Source organism: Rutidosis leptorrhynchoides, chromosome 2 (genome assembly GCF_046630445.1).
Source record: "Rutidosis leptorrhynchoides isolate AG116_Rl617_1_P2 chromosome 2, CSIRO_AGI_Rlap_v1, whole genome shotgun sequence".
In the NCBI taxonomy this organism is placed as follows: Eukaryota; Viridiplantae; Streptophyta; class Magnoliopsida; order Asterales; family Asteraceae; genus Rutidosis; species Rutidosis leptorrhynchoides.
Window position 1 is genome coordinate 155,364,694 of NC_092334.1, and position 17,165 is coordinate 155,381,858.

A 17,165-nucleotide genomic window follows, 5' to 3' on the forward strand; every position below is an offset into this window, starting at 1 on the left:
TCTGACACCATTTGTTCCTTTCGTTCTATTAACCCCTGGTCCGTAGACCTCACACTTCGCCGCGCTATGACCATTTCTTTTACACTTGTTGCAAAATTTGGTGCAGAACCCCGAGTGATACTTTTCACACCTTTGGCATAGCTGCTTCTGATTGTTGTTGTTGTTGCGGTTATTATTGTTGTTGGGATGATTGTTGTAGTTGCTGTTGTTGTTGTTGTTGTTGTTGTTGTTGTTGTTGTTGTTGTTGTTGTTGTTGGGCCGTTTGTTGTAGTTGCGATTGATGTTGCGATTGTTGGGATAATTGTTGCGGTTATTGTTGTAATTGCTGTTGTTGTTGTATTGGTGATTCTTATCACCGTTTTCCTCCCACTTTCTTTTGACTTGCTTCACATTGGCCTCTTCAGCAGTCTGTTCTTTAATTCTTTCTTCAATCTGGTTCACTAGTTTGTGAGCCATTCTACATGCCTGTTGTATGGAGGCGGGCTCGTGTGAACTTATATCTTCTTGGATTCTTTCCGGTAATCCTTTCACAAACGCGTCGATCTTCTCTTCCTCATCTTCGAACGCTCCCGGACACAATAGGCACAATTCTGTGAATCGTCTTTCGTACGTGGTAATATTAAATCCTTGGGTTCGTAACCCTCTAAGTTCTGTCTTGAGCTTATTGACCTCGGTTCTGGGACGGTACTTCTCGTTCATCAAGTGCTTGAATGCAGACCACGGTAGTGCGTACGCATCATCTTGTCTCACTTGCTCTATATAGGTATTCCACCATGTTAACGCAGAACCTGTGAAGGTATGCGTAGCGTACTTCACTTTGTCCTCTTCAGTACACTTACTTATGGCAAACACCGATTCGACCTTCTCGGTCCACCGTTTCAATCCGATCGGTCCTTCGGTTCCATCAAATTCCAAAGGTTTGCAGGCAGTGAATTCTTTGTAGGTGCATCCTACACGATTTCCTGTACTGCCAGATCCAAGGTTATTGTTGGTATGTAGCGCAGCCTGTACTGCGGCTATGTTTGAAGCTAGAAAAGTACGGAATTCCTCTTCATTCATATTCACGGTGTGTCGAGTAGTCGGTGCCATTTCCTTCAAAATAGTCAAATGGAACAAGTTAATCATACAGAATATTAAGAGTAGTTAATAGTATTTCGTAGCATAATATGAACTCATTTATAAAAGCTTTTTCTTCATATTAGCGTTTTATAAGTTTAAATTCGGGTAGTACCTACCCGTTAAGTTCATACTTAGTAGCTAATATACAATTCAACTACTACAATTCTATATGAAAAACTGATTATAATAATATTTCGCGTTCAAACTTTTATACAATATTTTACAAACTTACAATACCGCTTATTTTACATAAAGCATGAAATATAGCACACAATAACTTTGATACAAGATAGTTGTGAAGATAATTCTAGCTAGTACACAAGTCATTCAGCAAAGGCAATAAAGACACGTAATTCATACGTCCAGAAACAAGTCATGCATTCTGGTTTTACTAGGACTACTTCCCATCCTTGGTCTTGTGGAACATAACCGTTATGGTCGTTGATAAGACAGCGTGTTGTAACGTCGTCAAAGGGACGAGGGTTACGTAATGACCAACAGTCTCGTAATAACCTAAAAACCTCATTTCTTACCCCAATTACCGACTCCGTCACTTGTGGGAACGTTTTGTTTAATAGTTATAGCCCGATGTTCTTGTTCTCACTTTGGTGAGAAGCGAACATTACTAACCCGTAAGCATAACATGCTTCCTTATGTTGCATGTTAGCCGCTTTTTCTAAATCACGAAGTCCTATATTCGGATATACTGAGTCAAAATTAATTTCTTAACCCGTTGCGTAAAATAGCATTTGGGTTCCCCGCAATATATGCGTCAAAGTAAACACATCGTAACTTATGGATTTCCCAATGTGATATCCCCCATCTTTCGAATGAAATCCTTTTATAAACCAAGGAATTCTTGGAACGTTCTTCGAATGTCTTACAAACTGATCTCGCCTTAAATAGTTGTGCCGAGGATTTCTGACCGACTCTAGACAAGATTTCATCAATCATGTCTCCGGGTAGGTCTCTTAAAATATTGGGTTGTCTATCCATTTTGTATTTTTATACTGTAAAATAGACAAGAGTTAGATTCATAAAAAAAATACTTATTAATACAAGCAATTTTTACATATATCATAAAGCATAAGCACACTATATTACATATATTACACCACACGAATACAACTATCTTATTCCGACTCGCTCGTTTCTTCTTGTTCGGTTTTGGTTCGTTTTGCCAAGTTTCTAGGGATATATGATGTTCCCCTAATACGAGCCGTCGTTGTCCACATTGGTTTAGAAAAACCTGGTGGTTTAGAGGTTCCCGGGTCATTGTTACAACTTAAGGACTTCGGGGGTTGACGATACATATAAAGTTCATCGGGGTTGGAATTAGATTTCTCTATTTTTATGCCCTTTCCCTTATTATTTTCTTTTGCCTTTTTAAATTCAGTTGGGGTAATTTCTATAACATCATCGGAATTCTCGTCGGAATCCGATTCATCGGAGAATTGGTAATCCTCCCAATATTTTGCTTCCTTGGCGGAAACACCATTGACCATAATTAACCTTGGTCGGTTGGTTGAGGATTTTCTTTTACTTAACCGTTTTATTATTTCCCCCACCGGTTCTATTTCTTCATCCGGTTCCGATTCTTCTTCCGGTTCCTCTTCGGGAACTTGTGAATCAGTCCAATATATATTCGACTCTTCGTTATTATTAGGTGAGTCAATGGGATTTGTGCTAGAGGTAGACATCTATCACACAATATCAAACATGTTAAGAGATTAATATATCACATAATATATACATGTTAATAATATATAGTTTCCAACAAAAATGTTAAGCAATCTTTTTTAAAGAAAACACGGTCGAAGTCCAGACTCACTAATGCATCCTAACAAACTCGATAAGACACACTAATGCAAATTTTCTGGTTCTCTAAGACCAACGCTCTGATACCAACTGAAATGTCCCGTTCTTATTGATTAAAAACGTTCCATATTAATTGATTTCGTTGCGAGGTTTTGACCTCTATATGAGACGTTTTTCAAAGACTGCATTCATTTTTAAAACAAACCATAACCTTTATTTCATAAATAAAGGTTTAAAAAGCTTTACGTAGATTATCAAATAATGATAATCTAAAATATCCTGTTTACACACGACCATTACATAATGGTTTACAATACAAATATGTTACATCGAAATCAGTTTCTTGAATGCAGTTTTTACACAATATCATACAAACATGGACTCCAAATCTTGTCCTTATTTTAGTATGCAACAGCGGAAGCTCTTAATATTCACCTGAGAATAAACATGCTTTAAACGTCAACAAAAAATGTTGGTGAGTTATAGGTTTAACCTATATATATCAAATCGTAACAATAGACCACAAGATTTCATATTTCAATACACATCCCATACATAGAGATAAAAATCATTCATATGGTGAACACCTGGTAACCGACATTAACAAGATGCATATATAAGAATATCCCCATCATTCCGGGACACCCTTCGGATATGATATAAATTTCGAAGTACTAAAGCATCCGGTACTTTGGATGGGGTTTGTTAGGCCCAATAGATCTATCTTTAGGATTCGCGTCAATTAGGGTGTCTGTTCCCTAATTCTTAGATTACCAGACTTAATAAAAAGGGGCATATTCGATTTTGATAATTCAACCATAGAATGTAGTTTCACGTACTTGTGTCTATTTTGTAAATCATTTATAAAACCTGCATGTATTCTCATCCCAAAAATATTAGATTTTAAAAGTGGGACTATAACTCACTTTCACAGATTTTTACTTCGTCAAGAAGTAAGACTTGGCCACTGTTGATTCACGAACCTATAACAATATATACATATATATCAAAGTATGTTCAAAATATATTTACAACACTTTTAATATATTTTGATGTTTTAAGTTTATTAAGTCAGCTGTCCTCGTTAATAACCTACAACTAGTTGTCCACAGTTAGATGTACAGAAATAAATCGATAAATATTATCTTGAATCAATCCACGACCCAGTGTATACGTATCTCAGTATTGATCACAACTCAAACTATATATATTTTGGAATCAACCTCAACCCTGTATAGCTAACTCCAACATTCACATATAGAGTGTCTATGGTTGTTCCGAAATATATATAGATGTGTCGACATGATAGGTCGAAACATTGTATACGTGTCTATGGTATCTCAAGATTACATAATATACAATACAAGTTGATTAAGTTATGGTTGGAATAGATTTGTTACCAATTTTCACGTAGCTAAAATGAGAAAATTATCCAATCTTGTTTTACCCATAACTTCTTCATTTTAAATCCGTTTTGAGTGAATCAAATTGCTATGGTTTCATATTGAACTCTATTTTATGAATCTAAACAGAAAAAGTATAGGTTTATAGTCAGAAAAATAAGTTACAAGTCATTTTTGTAAAGGTAGTCATTTCAGTCGAAAGAACGACGTCTAGATGACCATTTTAGAAAACATACTTCCACTTTGAGTTTAACCATAATATTTGGATATAGTTTCATGTTCATAATAAAAATCATTTTCTCAGAATAACAACTTTTAAATCAAAGTTTATCGTAGTTTTTAATTAACTAACCCAAAACAGCCCGCGGTGTTACTACGACGGCGTAAATCCGGTTTTACGGGGTTTTTCGTGTTTCCAGGTTTTAAATCATTAAGTTAGCATATCATATAGATATATAACATGTGTTTAGTTACTTTTAAAAGTCAAGTTAGAAGGATTAACTTTTGTTTGCGAACAAGTTTAGAATTAACTAAACTATGTTCTAGTGATTACGAGTTTAAACCTTCGAATAAGATAGTTTTATATATATGAATCGAATGATGTTATGAACATCATTACTACCTCAAGTTTAGTAAGTAAACCTATTGGAAGTGACAAGAAATGATCTAGCTTCAAAGGATCTTGGATGGCTTGAAAGTTCTTGAAGTAGGATCATGACACAAAAACAAGTTCAAGTAAGATTTTTACTCGAATTAAGATAGTTTATAGTTATAGAAATTGAATCAAAGTTTGAATATAAATATTACCTTGAATAAGAAAGATAACCTAATGTATATAACAAAGGTTTCTTGATCTTAGATGATTACTTGGAATGGATTAGAAAGCTTGGAAGTAAATTAGTAAACTTGAAGGGATTTTTGAAGTGTTCTTGAAGTGTTCTTCCTATGATGATTATAGCTTGATTCTTGAAGTGATTTTTGATGAAGATGATGATTAACTACTGGAAAAATACGTTCATAATAGTGTGGGTGTGTTGAGAGAGAATTAGAAAGAGAATTGGAAGTGAAATGGAGTGAATGATGAGTGGTAATTGGTGAGTGGTGAGTGGGGTTAAAAGGAGTTCTAGTTAGTTGACTAGCTCATGGTAGAAGTTAAAATTGATTAGTCATACATGACATAATCAAGAGTGGAATCTCATGCTAGTTCCTATTGGTATATACTCATAGTAAGTACGTTTTGAAGCTGTGTATAATACGGGTAAGAATACGACTACAATTCTTGATGAAAGAAAAGAATGGAAAAGTAACTGTAACCATTTTCGTTAAGTATGAGTGTTTTGATATATGTCTTGAAGTCTTCCAAAAGTATTTTAATACATCTAAATACACTACATGTATATACATTTTAACTGAGTCGTTAAGTCATCGTTAGTCGTTACATGTAAGTGTTGTTTTGAAACCTTTAAGTTAACGATCTCAATTAATGTTGTTAACCCATTGTTTATTATATCTAATGAGATGTTAAATTATTATATTATCATGATATTATGATATATTAATATATCTTAATATGATATATATACATTTAAATGTCGTTACAACGATAATCGTTACATATATGTCTCGTTTCGAAATCCTTAAGTTAGTAGTCTTGTTTATATGTATATAACTCATTGTTAATATACTTATGGAGATACTTACTTATCATAATCTCATGTTAACCATATGTATATCCATATATATATCGTCATGTCGTTTTTACAAGTTTTAACGTTCGTGAATCGCCGGTCAACTTGGGTGGTCAATTGTCTATATGAAACATATTTCAATTAATCAAGTCTTAACAAGTTTGATTGCTTAACATGTTGGAAACATTTAATCATGTAAATATCAATCTCAATTAATATATATAAACATGGAAAAGTTCGGGTCACTACAGTAGAAAGGAAAGGTAGTAGCATGATTTGTTTTGTCAAATTACCCGAATCACTGAGAATAGAACTATCAAGAATATATTTTCTTGATATGTTCAGAAGTTAAGCAGAATGAAAGAGTTATGTAACGTGGCACATGATGACGTTATAATCTGTGAATCATCATGTTCCATTTAGAAACTCAGCATGACTTACTGTAATATAATCACGTTGATCAAGTGTCATTATATTATACTATGTGACGATCGCTCCAAATCCATATGGACAATACGTCATTCATTGATTTCATTGCGAGGTATTTGACCTCTATATGATACGTTTTGTAAACATTGCATTCTTTTAAAAAGGCACACCATAAATGAATATTTAAATCAAAGGTTTTTAACATCTGATGATTTCTACATATAGACAATCACTGTAAATAATAGTTTACAATAGTACTTTCGTTGACAGTACAGTCAAAATAAGATACATGGTGATGATTTGGTGAATGCAACGTTTCCTTGAAAAATATGCCATGTATGACTCCATGCACATAGCTTGTCTAACATATAAGCAAACAGCGGAAGACTTCTAGAAACCTGAGAATAAACATGCTTCAAGTGTCAACACAAAGGTTGGTGAGTTCATAGTTTTAATATTACACATAATCCGTATATCAATGTGGATTTACAAAAGTTCAGTTGTTTTATTCAAAACGTTTATCAATAGGTTTTACATAAAAGGTGGATCACAAGATTTCAGTTATTTCATCCGAAACGTTTATCAATAGGTTTTACATAAAAGGTGGATCACAAGATTTCAGTTATTTCATCCGAAACGTTTATCAATAGGTTTTACATAAAAGGTGGATCACAAGATTTCAGTTGTTTCATCCGAAACGTTTATCAATCGGTTCTACAAAATTGAGCACCCTGGTAACTAAACTTTAATGCTTATATAATTTGTACCCTTTGTATAATCATCTTAATAATACACGCAAACCAACGTGTACGCTTCTCAAATAGCATACGTCCGTTAAAAGGCTAGTGCTCTAGCTCGGACGGGGATATCAAGCCCTATGGATCCATATATAACTACTCGCGCCCACCAGTTCTTATAACCGGCAGTTACTAGTTACCAAAGCTAAGGGATTTTCGGTTTAAACTCAGTGTAGAATTTAGTATGTACTTGTATCCATTGCGTTTAAAATAAAGTGCATGTATTCTCAGCCCAAAAATATAGATTGCAAAAGCAATTAAAAAGGGAGCAATGAAACTCACGCATATAGATATTATAAAACAGTTATTAAATCATTTGCATGTATTCTCAGCCCAAAAATATATTGAGTAAAAAGGGATCATATGAAACTCACCGTTTAATATTGATATACAATATTGCAGGAAAGCACGTAGACGCATCGGAGATGATAAACACGAGGTTTGATTCACAAAAAAAATACCCCCGAACATTACCCATAACCTCCTTGGCAATAACCCATAATTTCCTTAGCTCTAGCTTGCTCGAAAACTCATTTTGAAAATTACTTGGACAGCACTCCGTCGTAATATTTTATGTACATTATTATTTTTGTATCGCAAAAATAATAACACTAATAATAAAAATAATAAGATTAATAATAATCTTATTATTAATAATAATAATAATAATAATAATAATAATAATAATAATAAAATAAATAAATACGGAGTAAAAATAATATATATGTGTGTGTGTTTTATCTGGCCAAAACTCGAGAATTTATAGCACTTGGCCTGAAATATGGAGTCATGCGACTCGCATGGAAATGGCCTTCTGGCCATGCGACTCGCATGAGGACCAGGGACAGCTCACATTGTTTTGTAATTTAGCTCGTCGACATAATTAAATATTAATATAATATATATAATTTAAATAATTAATTATATATTATATTAAATTCACGTGCATAGTTGACTTGTAATTTTTGTTCCGATAAGTCGTACGTCATCACTCGACTTATGTCCCGGTTCTGGTTTTTCGAATGTCCTTTCGTACGCTGAGAAAACTTGCATTTTACGTTTCGTGACACGTACCTTTGTCAAAATATAGCCTTAAGTTATCCATAAACTATACCACTCATAGTATATCTTAAACTTTCGAGTATTTTGGTCATTTACTTCTATAAATCATCATCTCGTTATTTGCTAAAAATACATTTTAAAATAGTGTTTTACTGTAGCAAAGTCAAATTTTACTGTAGCAATTCACTGTAGCAAAGTCAATTTCACTGTAGCAAATAGTGATTTTCGAAAACACTGTAGCATTTTGAGTATTGTGGCAATTTGAAAACACTGTAGCAAATTAGTGTTTAACTGGTTCATCTTAAACGCTTTAGTTAACTTATCTAAATATCAATTGAATCAATAAACGAATGTTACTATCGTTTATTATATATATGTATATATCTTTTTAATATACATAAATCAGTTTTTAAATACACATTGGACGTTATTTATAAATAAATTTTAATAATAAATATTTAAATTTATCATATACATTAAAATAGATATTTAAACCAATAAGTTTAATGTACGGTATCAAACAATTAATACATTGTTACCTTTTCATGTTATAGTATATATGTATCTTTTTACATATAATTGTTCGCGAATCGTCGAAAACAACCGAAGGTATTTAAATATATAAAAGTAATTCAAAAATTTTGAGATTCAGTTTTACAGACTTTGCTTATCGTGTCGGAAATGTTAATCATACAAAGATTAAGTTAAAATTTAGTCGAAATTTCTGGGTCATCACATACTAACTCATGCATCAGTCCCCAACATTACGTCAATAACATTCATAATTTAAACTCGAATTTTAAAGAATTTTAGAAACTAAAGTAGTTTCCTTTATGATGCAATATAGATAGCACGAAGAGATAAATAATTTCGGACGAGAATATTTATGAAAATATCTTCAGAATCATCGAAGATATTTATGATGACATTTTGGAATTTCTAAGTTCGATGGTTGATGAAGAAAGATTTTCCGCAAGATTTTAACATGAGTACGGAGCAAGATATTCGTTGAAGGTTTCATCGGATCCAGAATTACCTGGATTCTTTGAATATATAGTATGGTCCTTGTATTTATCCTTGGTCTCCTTCGTGGTTAGCTCAATCCATTTTCCAGTTCCAACTTTTCTGAGCTTTTCCAACATACTATTCTTTATCATCAAACTTTCGATGATTAAGGTCGTTTACGGTTTTCTATGGTTTCTATTGTTTCATTCAACTTTTTCAACATTCAGAGTATTGATTTGTGACTGATTGCTTTTCAGAATTTCAGAATGAGAGATCATAATTCTAAGAGATAAATGTCATACATATAACTGTTGATGTAGATATGCTGTGAGTTTTTAAAGTACTGATTGCTGATTCCCGGTAATTGGTATGGCAGTTCTCGTTACAAGATGCGGATGAGTATATGATACGTTTTCAATGAATAAATATAATGATTTGTCAGAGATATTTAAGCCAGGAAGCAACGAGGTTGCTTGTACATCTGCTGGTAATATGGGGGAATATAAAAGAATTATCCGGTATCAAAAGGGTAATTGTATATATATCAGGATTATAGTAAGACTACTTCGAATGAAAAGTCGAAGTTGACTTGCTGGAGCTGTGACAAAATTGGCTACTTTGAAAAGGGATCGCAAAGTTATTTTTTTGCTAATAAATGCCAAAGGATCTGACGCGGCTATGTGTTAAACTTTTACTCAGTTGCCGAGAGTTTCTCAGGTGCATAACTATATGCATAAATCTTTCCTTCCGTAGATTCATCCTATCGATTGAGGTGTTTTCAAGAATCATGAAAGGTTTTAACGCAGTTTGTAATCGTCAAGATACAAATGAGGTTTAAGATGAAATCAAGTGGCAACTTGAAGAATTGTTTAGTTTGATATGTTATAATCCATATTTTAATTCATTTTAATTGTCCAATGTTATTAGTCCACAGTCGATAGTCCACAGTTAACAGTCCAATAATTCATATATAACTTAATATATAATATTCGAATTAATTAATACGTATCGTGACCCGTGTGCATGTCTCAGACTCGATCACAACTCAAACTATATATATTATTGTAGAATCAACCTCAACCCTGTATAGCTAACTCCTGCATTACTGCATATAGAGTGTCTATGGTTATTCCAAATAATATATATAGATGCGTCGATATGATATGTCAAAACCTTGTATACGTGTCCTGATATTTAAAGTGCGTAAAATAAATAGCAGGAATTAAATGACGATAAATAAAGTGCGTAAAGTAAATAACAGAAATTAAATGACAATAAATAAAATTGCGAGAATTAAATTGCGATAATTAAAATGTAATAAGGAATTAACAGTTAACTAGGAACAGTTAGCTAGGATTTTTGTTAGCGTGAATTCTTAACAAAATTTTTCTCATAGTTAATTTGTTTGTTTCTAATAAATTTTATTTTGTCCAATGTTTTCTTCATTATGCCACTTGTTGGATTCTGATAGATCAAAATCCAAATATGAAATTGAATGAAAAGGGTTATTTTGCGGTGAACGGATACGTATATCGGTGGTTGTAAATAGGATAGTAAATGACTGTTGAATTAGATTTGAAGAATGTACAATGTAACTTATTAATGTGAAATCTAAATATTCCTCGGGTATTACCTACCCGTTAAAATATTTTCACCATTAACAGTTTGTACGAAAGAATTTTTAATTACAATCTTTATGAAAATATATATATATTTTCTTCAGATGTAATCATGGATTTAATGAGTCAATATGATATTAAACTCATTTGATTTACCGTTTGAACAAGAATATATAATTTCTAAAACATTAGAGTTTACATAATCATCATGTCGAACGAAGATAAATGATGTATAACGTCATGTAGAACGTTGATTATACTCGAGGTACAGAATGAGATGTCGAAGCTGGTGATGCGGATGTTGTTGTTGGTGGTACTAGTGCTGTTGGTGCTAAGGTTGGTGATGTGACCGGTGTTGGTGATACTGCTGGTGCTTGCAAACTGTGTACCGTGCTCTCTAAAGTTAACACTTGAGCTCGGAGTTCTTTAACTTCTTCTACTAACCCTGGTTGGTTATCAGTGTGAGGTAGAGATTGGATATCTTCTCTAGTTCCATTAATGGTAGTCTCAAGACGAAAAATTCTGGCAAAAAGGGTATAAACGGTGTTGCGAACAGGTTCGCCGTTGAGCGGGCCGACTACTCCAAGGTTAGGTGGTAGATTTGATTCATGATATGGAGTACCTTCTTCCCTTCTCCATAGGGTGAGTATGTCGCGAACCCACCCTCATTTTCTCTAGTAATCACGATAGTTGATTGATTGGTGTGCTCCTGTCACGCTGTCTTCGGAGTCAGAGGAACTTGGTCTATTCGTAGAGGCCATCTTACGCGATCTCAGGAAAGATTTTTGATATGAAGAGTTTAGTGACAGTAATTGATAGTTGGATGGTATTCTCAATGTATAATTTACATAGATATATATAGTACCAGGATCCCTTAAATTAAGGAGAAATTTACGAGAGATATCAGGCAAGGTCTACAGTAACAGATACGCTAAGATATGAATTTTGTCTATACACTATTCATGCAGTCAATGCAGTAAAACGTGTCTAGACTAAGAATAATGAGCATGTAATTTCCTAAGGATGATAAGCAGATGATTTCTGACAAAAATGATAAGCAAAACTTTTGACATGCAGACACGGTCGAAGTCCAGACTCACTAATGCATCCTAGCGACTATCAGTTAGACACACTAATGCAAGACCCGGTTCACTAAGACCACCGCTCTGATACCAACTGAAAGGACCCGTCCTAATCCATCCGGACAAAGTCCATATCGATTATAAACGATTCCCAATAGTTGATTACATCGCGAGGTACTTGACCTCTTTATGATACATTTTACAAACATTGCATTCGTTTTGAAAAGACAATCTTTCATTACATCTGAAGTTGACAGACATGCATGCCATTTCATAATATATCCAACTATAATTGGTTTAATAATAATCTTGATGAACACAACGACTCGAATGCAACGTCTTTTGAAATATGTCATGAATGACTCCAAGTAATATCTCTAAAATGAGCAAATGCACAGCGGAAGATTTCTTTCATACCTGAGAATAAACATGCTTTCAAGTGTCAACCAAAAGGTTGGTGAGTTCATTAGTTTAGCATAAATAATCATTTCATAATTTTAATAGACCACAAGATTTCATATTTCCAAATCTCATAAACATACGTCCCATACATAGAGACAAAAATATCATTCATATGGATTGAACACCTGGTAACCGACATTAACAATATGCATATAAGAATATCCCCATCATTCCGGGATCCTCCTTCGGACATGATATAAATTTCGAAGTACTAAATCATCCGGTACTTTGGATGGGGCTTGTTGGGCCCGATAGATCTATCTTTAGGATTCGCGTCAATTAGGGTGTCTGTTCCCTAATTCTTAGATTACCAGACTATATAAAAAGGGGCATATTCGATTTCGATCATTCAACCATATAATGTCATTTTAATTACTTGTGTCTATTTTGTAAAACAGTTATAAAAGTTGCGCATGTATTCTCAGTCCCAAAAATGTAAAGAGTAAAAGGGGATCAAAGGAACTCACATAATGTATTTTGTAGTAAAAATACATATGACGACATTGAACAATGCAGGGTTGGCCTCGGATTCACGAACCTATATCATTTAGGTATATATTAACACATATATTCATAATCAAACAAGTTTATGTATTATTAGTGTATTAATTGTTACTTTAATTATGTTTTTCATTAATAACTAATTAATTATATTTATTAATATTTATTGTAAAAATAGTAATATAGTTATGTTATATGTAGTAAATATGGTTTTATATAACTAATAGTTATTTGCTAAAATAATATTGGTAATAATAAAAGTTGTTTTATCTTAATACTAATAGTAATAATAAAAATGATAATTTTTATAAAAATAATACTTTTAATAATAATAATAATAATAATAATGATAACTTTACTGAAAATGATAATTTTAATAATGATGAATCCTAATAATAATAACTATAAAAATAATAATTTTACTAATAATAATAATACTAATATTTATATTAATAATGATAATAATGCTACTAATAATAATACTAATAATAAAAATAGAGATAAACTACCTCAAAGAATAAATTCCAAAAACAAGTACCCTTGCCCAGGCTCGAAACCTCGACCTCTCGCTATCTAACATAATAGCCTAACCATTCCTCCGTTCATTATATTTCTGTTTTAAACACCATCCTAAACCAATTAACTCGGTTTATAAATGTTCCAAATTTCTTCTCGGCCCAATCAGGAAATGGGTTTATCTTGGCCCAAACAACTAATCACGACCCAACTATTAATCATGGCCCAACAACTAATCATATGGGACAAGGCCCAATAATTAGAAATAAGGAAAAGAGAGATCGAGAAGTAGAAAATCAAGCTGGAGGCCGGTTCCGATTCTTTTTTTTTTTTTAACAGAACCCTAATCCATTAATATTTATAATCTGTAAATGGCTCTATGGTTTCAAGTGTAAATAATACGGAGTATTAGTTGATTTCAAAAGGAGTATAGGATCCAAGAAACACGTCCTTTTCATGACCCCCCTTCCATTCTCCTTTTTATAAAAAAAAATTAACAGTCACTTATTGGTAGCAATTGGTGGGGTTTAAAAGAAAATGGTTGTTGGTTGTTAATTGGTTACGAATACAAACAAAGGCAGGACCTAACGAGTTGTAGAATGAAAACAAAATAAAAATATATAAAGAGAGAGGGAGTAACGGTTGTAGTGGTTGTGGGATGGTTTTGGTTTCATCGAATATTGGTAACAAGTAAAAGAGTTGTGGTGGGTTTGTGGTGTATCTGTGATTGGGCAGGAAACAGAAGCATGTACAGCAGCGTAGCAGGTTGAGGATAAACAAAAGTAGCAGGTGTAGTGATGTAGCAAGTGGTGATATTGTGGCGTTGGTGTTTGATCTACACTGAAACAGAAAGAAAACTGATGCAGCATTAATCGAGTAGTAATAAAATAGTTTAGGTGTTGTATTAGAGTTCTTGTTGATCCGAAAGCAAAATGGATTATAGTAGTAATCGATTGTGGTTTTGGTGGTTCAAAGGTGGTGGCTAATAACAGTTACAGGAACATCGAGCAGGTGGTGGTGGTAGTATTTGGGTTCGTGAATTAGCGAAAAACAGAAAATAAGTGCAGCAACAATTACGACTTAAAAATAGAAGGAGACGAGCAGAGGTGTTGATCATTGTACGTTTACGACAGAAAATATGAAAGAGAGAAGTAGAGAGAGAAAGAGGTGGTTTATGAGTGAAGAAGAAGAAGGAAAAAGGTGGTTTGTGTTATGGTTGTGCGTTGGCGATTAGGAGAAGCAAGAATGAAAACACTAGATGGTTGTGGGTTTTGTGTGTTGTGTTCAAGAAAAATGTTGTAATATATAACCAATTCATTACTCCCACATGTATTAAGAAAAGTCATATTTATTTGTCTCTTGTCTGCCATAAATTCAAAAGAATCAATAGTATAGACAACAAATATCCTCATTTGATTGTTAGATCATGATTACGACAAAAGAAAAATAATTGAATGGGCGCATGTACGTTTAAATATAAAGGTGATTAAATGGGTGAACGTTCTTGTTATTAAATTGGAGGTTCATTATTTTATATGATATATGATACATGATTGATTGTTAACTTAGTGTGTGTTGAAGGTGTTGTAGACATGAAGAGTCAAGGAAGCAGAGAACCAAAAGCTTAAGTGTGTAAGTGTGTTAATATCTATGTAGTATGTATCTAATATATATATATATATATATATATATATATATATATATATATATATATATATATATATATATATATATATATATATATATATATATATATATATATATATAAGAAAATAGAAGAAAGGAATATAGATATTTAGAGTTCCAATTCAAACGTGCAATATATTCAGCGTCTATATTTTAATATGTTAGTGGATGATTTGGAAAAATAAAACAGTAATTCAATCAATCTCTCAATTAAATATAGTAATGTGGTTGATTAATTCAAATTCACGGATATGAATAAGAAGACAGATAATTATGCAAAATTATTTATATATACATATACACATATCTATTTACAATTAATTGTTCGTGAATCGTCGGGAGCAGTCGAAGGTCAATTGAATATATGAAACATTTCAAACTTTTTGAGACTCAACCTAACACACTTTCCTTATTGTGTCGAAATCATATAAAGATCAAGTTTAAATTTGGTCGGAAATTCTCGGGTCGTCACAGTTTACATGTACCAACCACTTGGTTTTCGGAGTACGACTCATCCTGATTACGTGTGTTTATTGAAAAAGTCACTTTATGGTTTGAAACAGGCACCACGAGCTTGGTATCAACGGTTTTTGGATTTTGCGTCTACAATTGGTTTTAAACATAGTCGTTGTGATCATTCTCTCATCACTTATCACAATGGTAATGATGTTGCTTATTTATTACTATATGTTGACGATATAATCCTTACAACTTCTTCTAAGGCTTTGCGTCTTAAGCTTATCGAATTATTTGCAAGCGAGTTTGCCATGAAGGATCTAGGTCCTTTACACTCTTTTCTTGGTATTTCGGTAACTCGAGATGCGAATGGGTTATTTCTTAGTCAACGAACATATGCCAAAGCTATTATTGAGCGCGCGGGCATGACCAAGTGTAATCCGGTTTCCACTCCAGTTGACACTCAGAGCAAGCTTAGTTCAACTGCAGGAACATTGTATTCTAAACCAACGCTATATCGTAGCCTCGCTGGAGCACTACAGTATCTTACTTTTACCAGACCAGATATTTCTTATGCAGTCCAACAGATTTGTTTACACATGCATGCTCCAACTACTGTTCACCTCCTTGCTTTAAAACGCATTATTCGCTATCTACAAGGTACACTTCAACTTGGATTGCACATTCGTAAATCTCCTTCACATGCATTGGTTTCGTATACTGATGCAGATTGGGCTGGATGTCCTGATACTCGTCGATCAACGTCTTGCTATTGTGTTTATTTAGGGGATAATCTCATTTCTTGGTCTTCAAAGCGTCAGCCGACGCTTTCTCGCTCTAGTGCCGAGGCCGAATATCGCGGGGTTGCAAATGTAGTCGCCGAATCTTGTAGGTTACGAAATTTATTACTTGAACTACACTGTCCGATCTCTAAGCCGACATTGGTATTTTGTGATAATGTGAGTGCTGTTTATTTATCCGGTAATCCTGTTCAACATCAACGGACTAAGCATATAGAGTTGGATATTCATTTTGTACGTGAAAAAGTGGTTCGTGGTCAAGTCCGTGTGTCACATGTGACTACTCGATTTCAGATTGCAGATATCTTTACGAAAGGATTACCTCGTTTATTGTTTGAAGAGTTTCGCACCAGTCTTCGCATTTATCCTCCACTAGCTCAGACTGCGGGGGAGTAATAGTCGATATCTCTATCTCTAGTCAAGATATGTATTATAATTGTATTAGAAAAGTATTGTATTCAAATTAGGATAGAATTCTATCTTAACTTGGTGACCAAGATATTAATGATGTATAAATACCCATTCATAGATTAATGGGAAGATGATTCATACCCTCTAATAACAACAATGCTTCGCCTACTGCCTTGATCTCATCGTCTGACAACTCAGACTATTGTCCCGACTGATCGGGACAATAGCAGTCACAACTGAGGGTCTTCTTCAGGTATCGAGGTCGTGGACGTTCTGGTAACCAAGGTGGAAGAAGAAATCGTGGTCGTGGA

The 17,165-nt window shown here is 33.5% G+C and overlaps 1 protein-coding gene across 1 annotated transcript; it reads left to right on the forward strand.

Moving 5' to 3' along the window:
- Nucleotides 1–15,666: 15,666 nt before the first annotated feature.
- LOC139888373 (uncharacterized mitochondrial protein AtMg00810-like) lies at nucleotides 15,667–16,839 on the forward strand. Its single transcript, XM_071871380.1, has one exon. It carries the CDS (start codon nucleotides 15,667–15,669, stop codon nucleotides 16,837–16,839), a length of 1,173 nt encoding a protein of 390 aa, XP_071727481.1.
- Nucleotides 16,840–17,165: the final 326 nt, after the last annotated feature.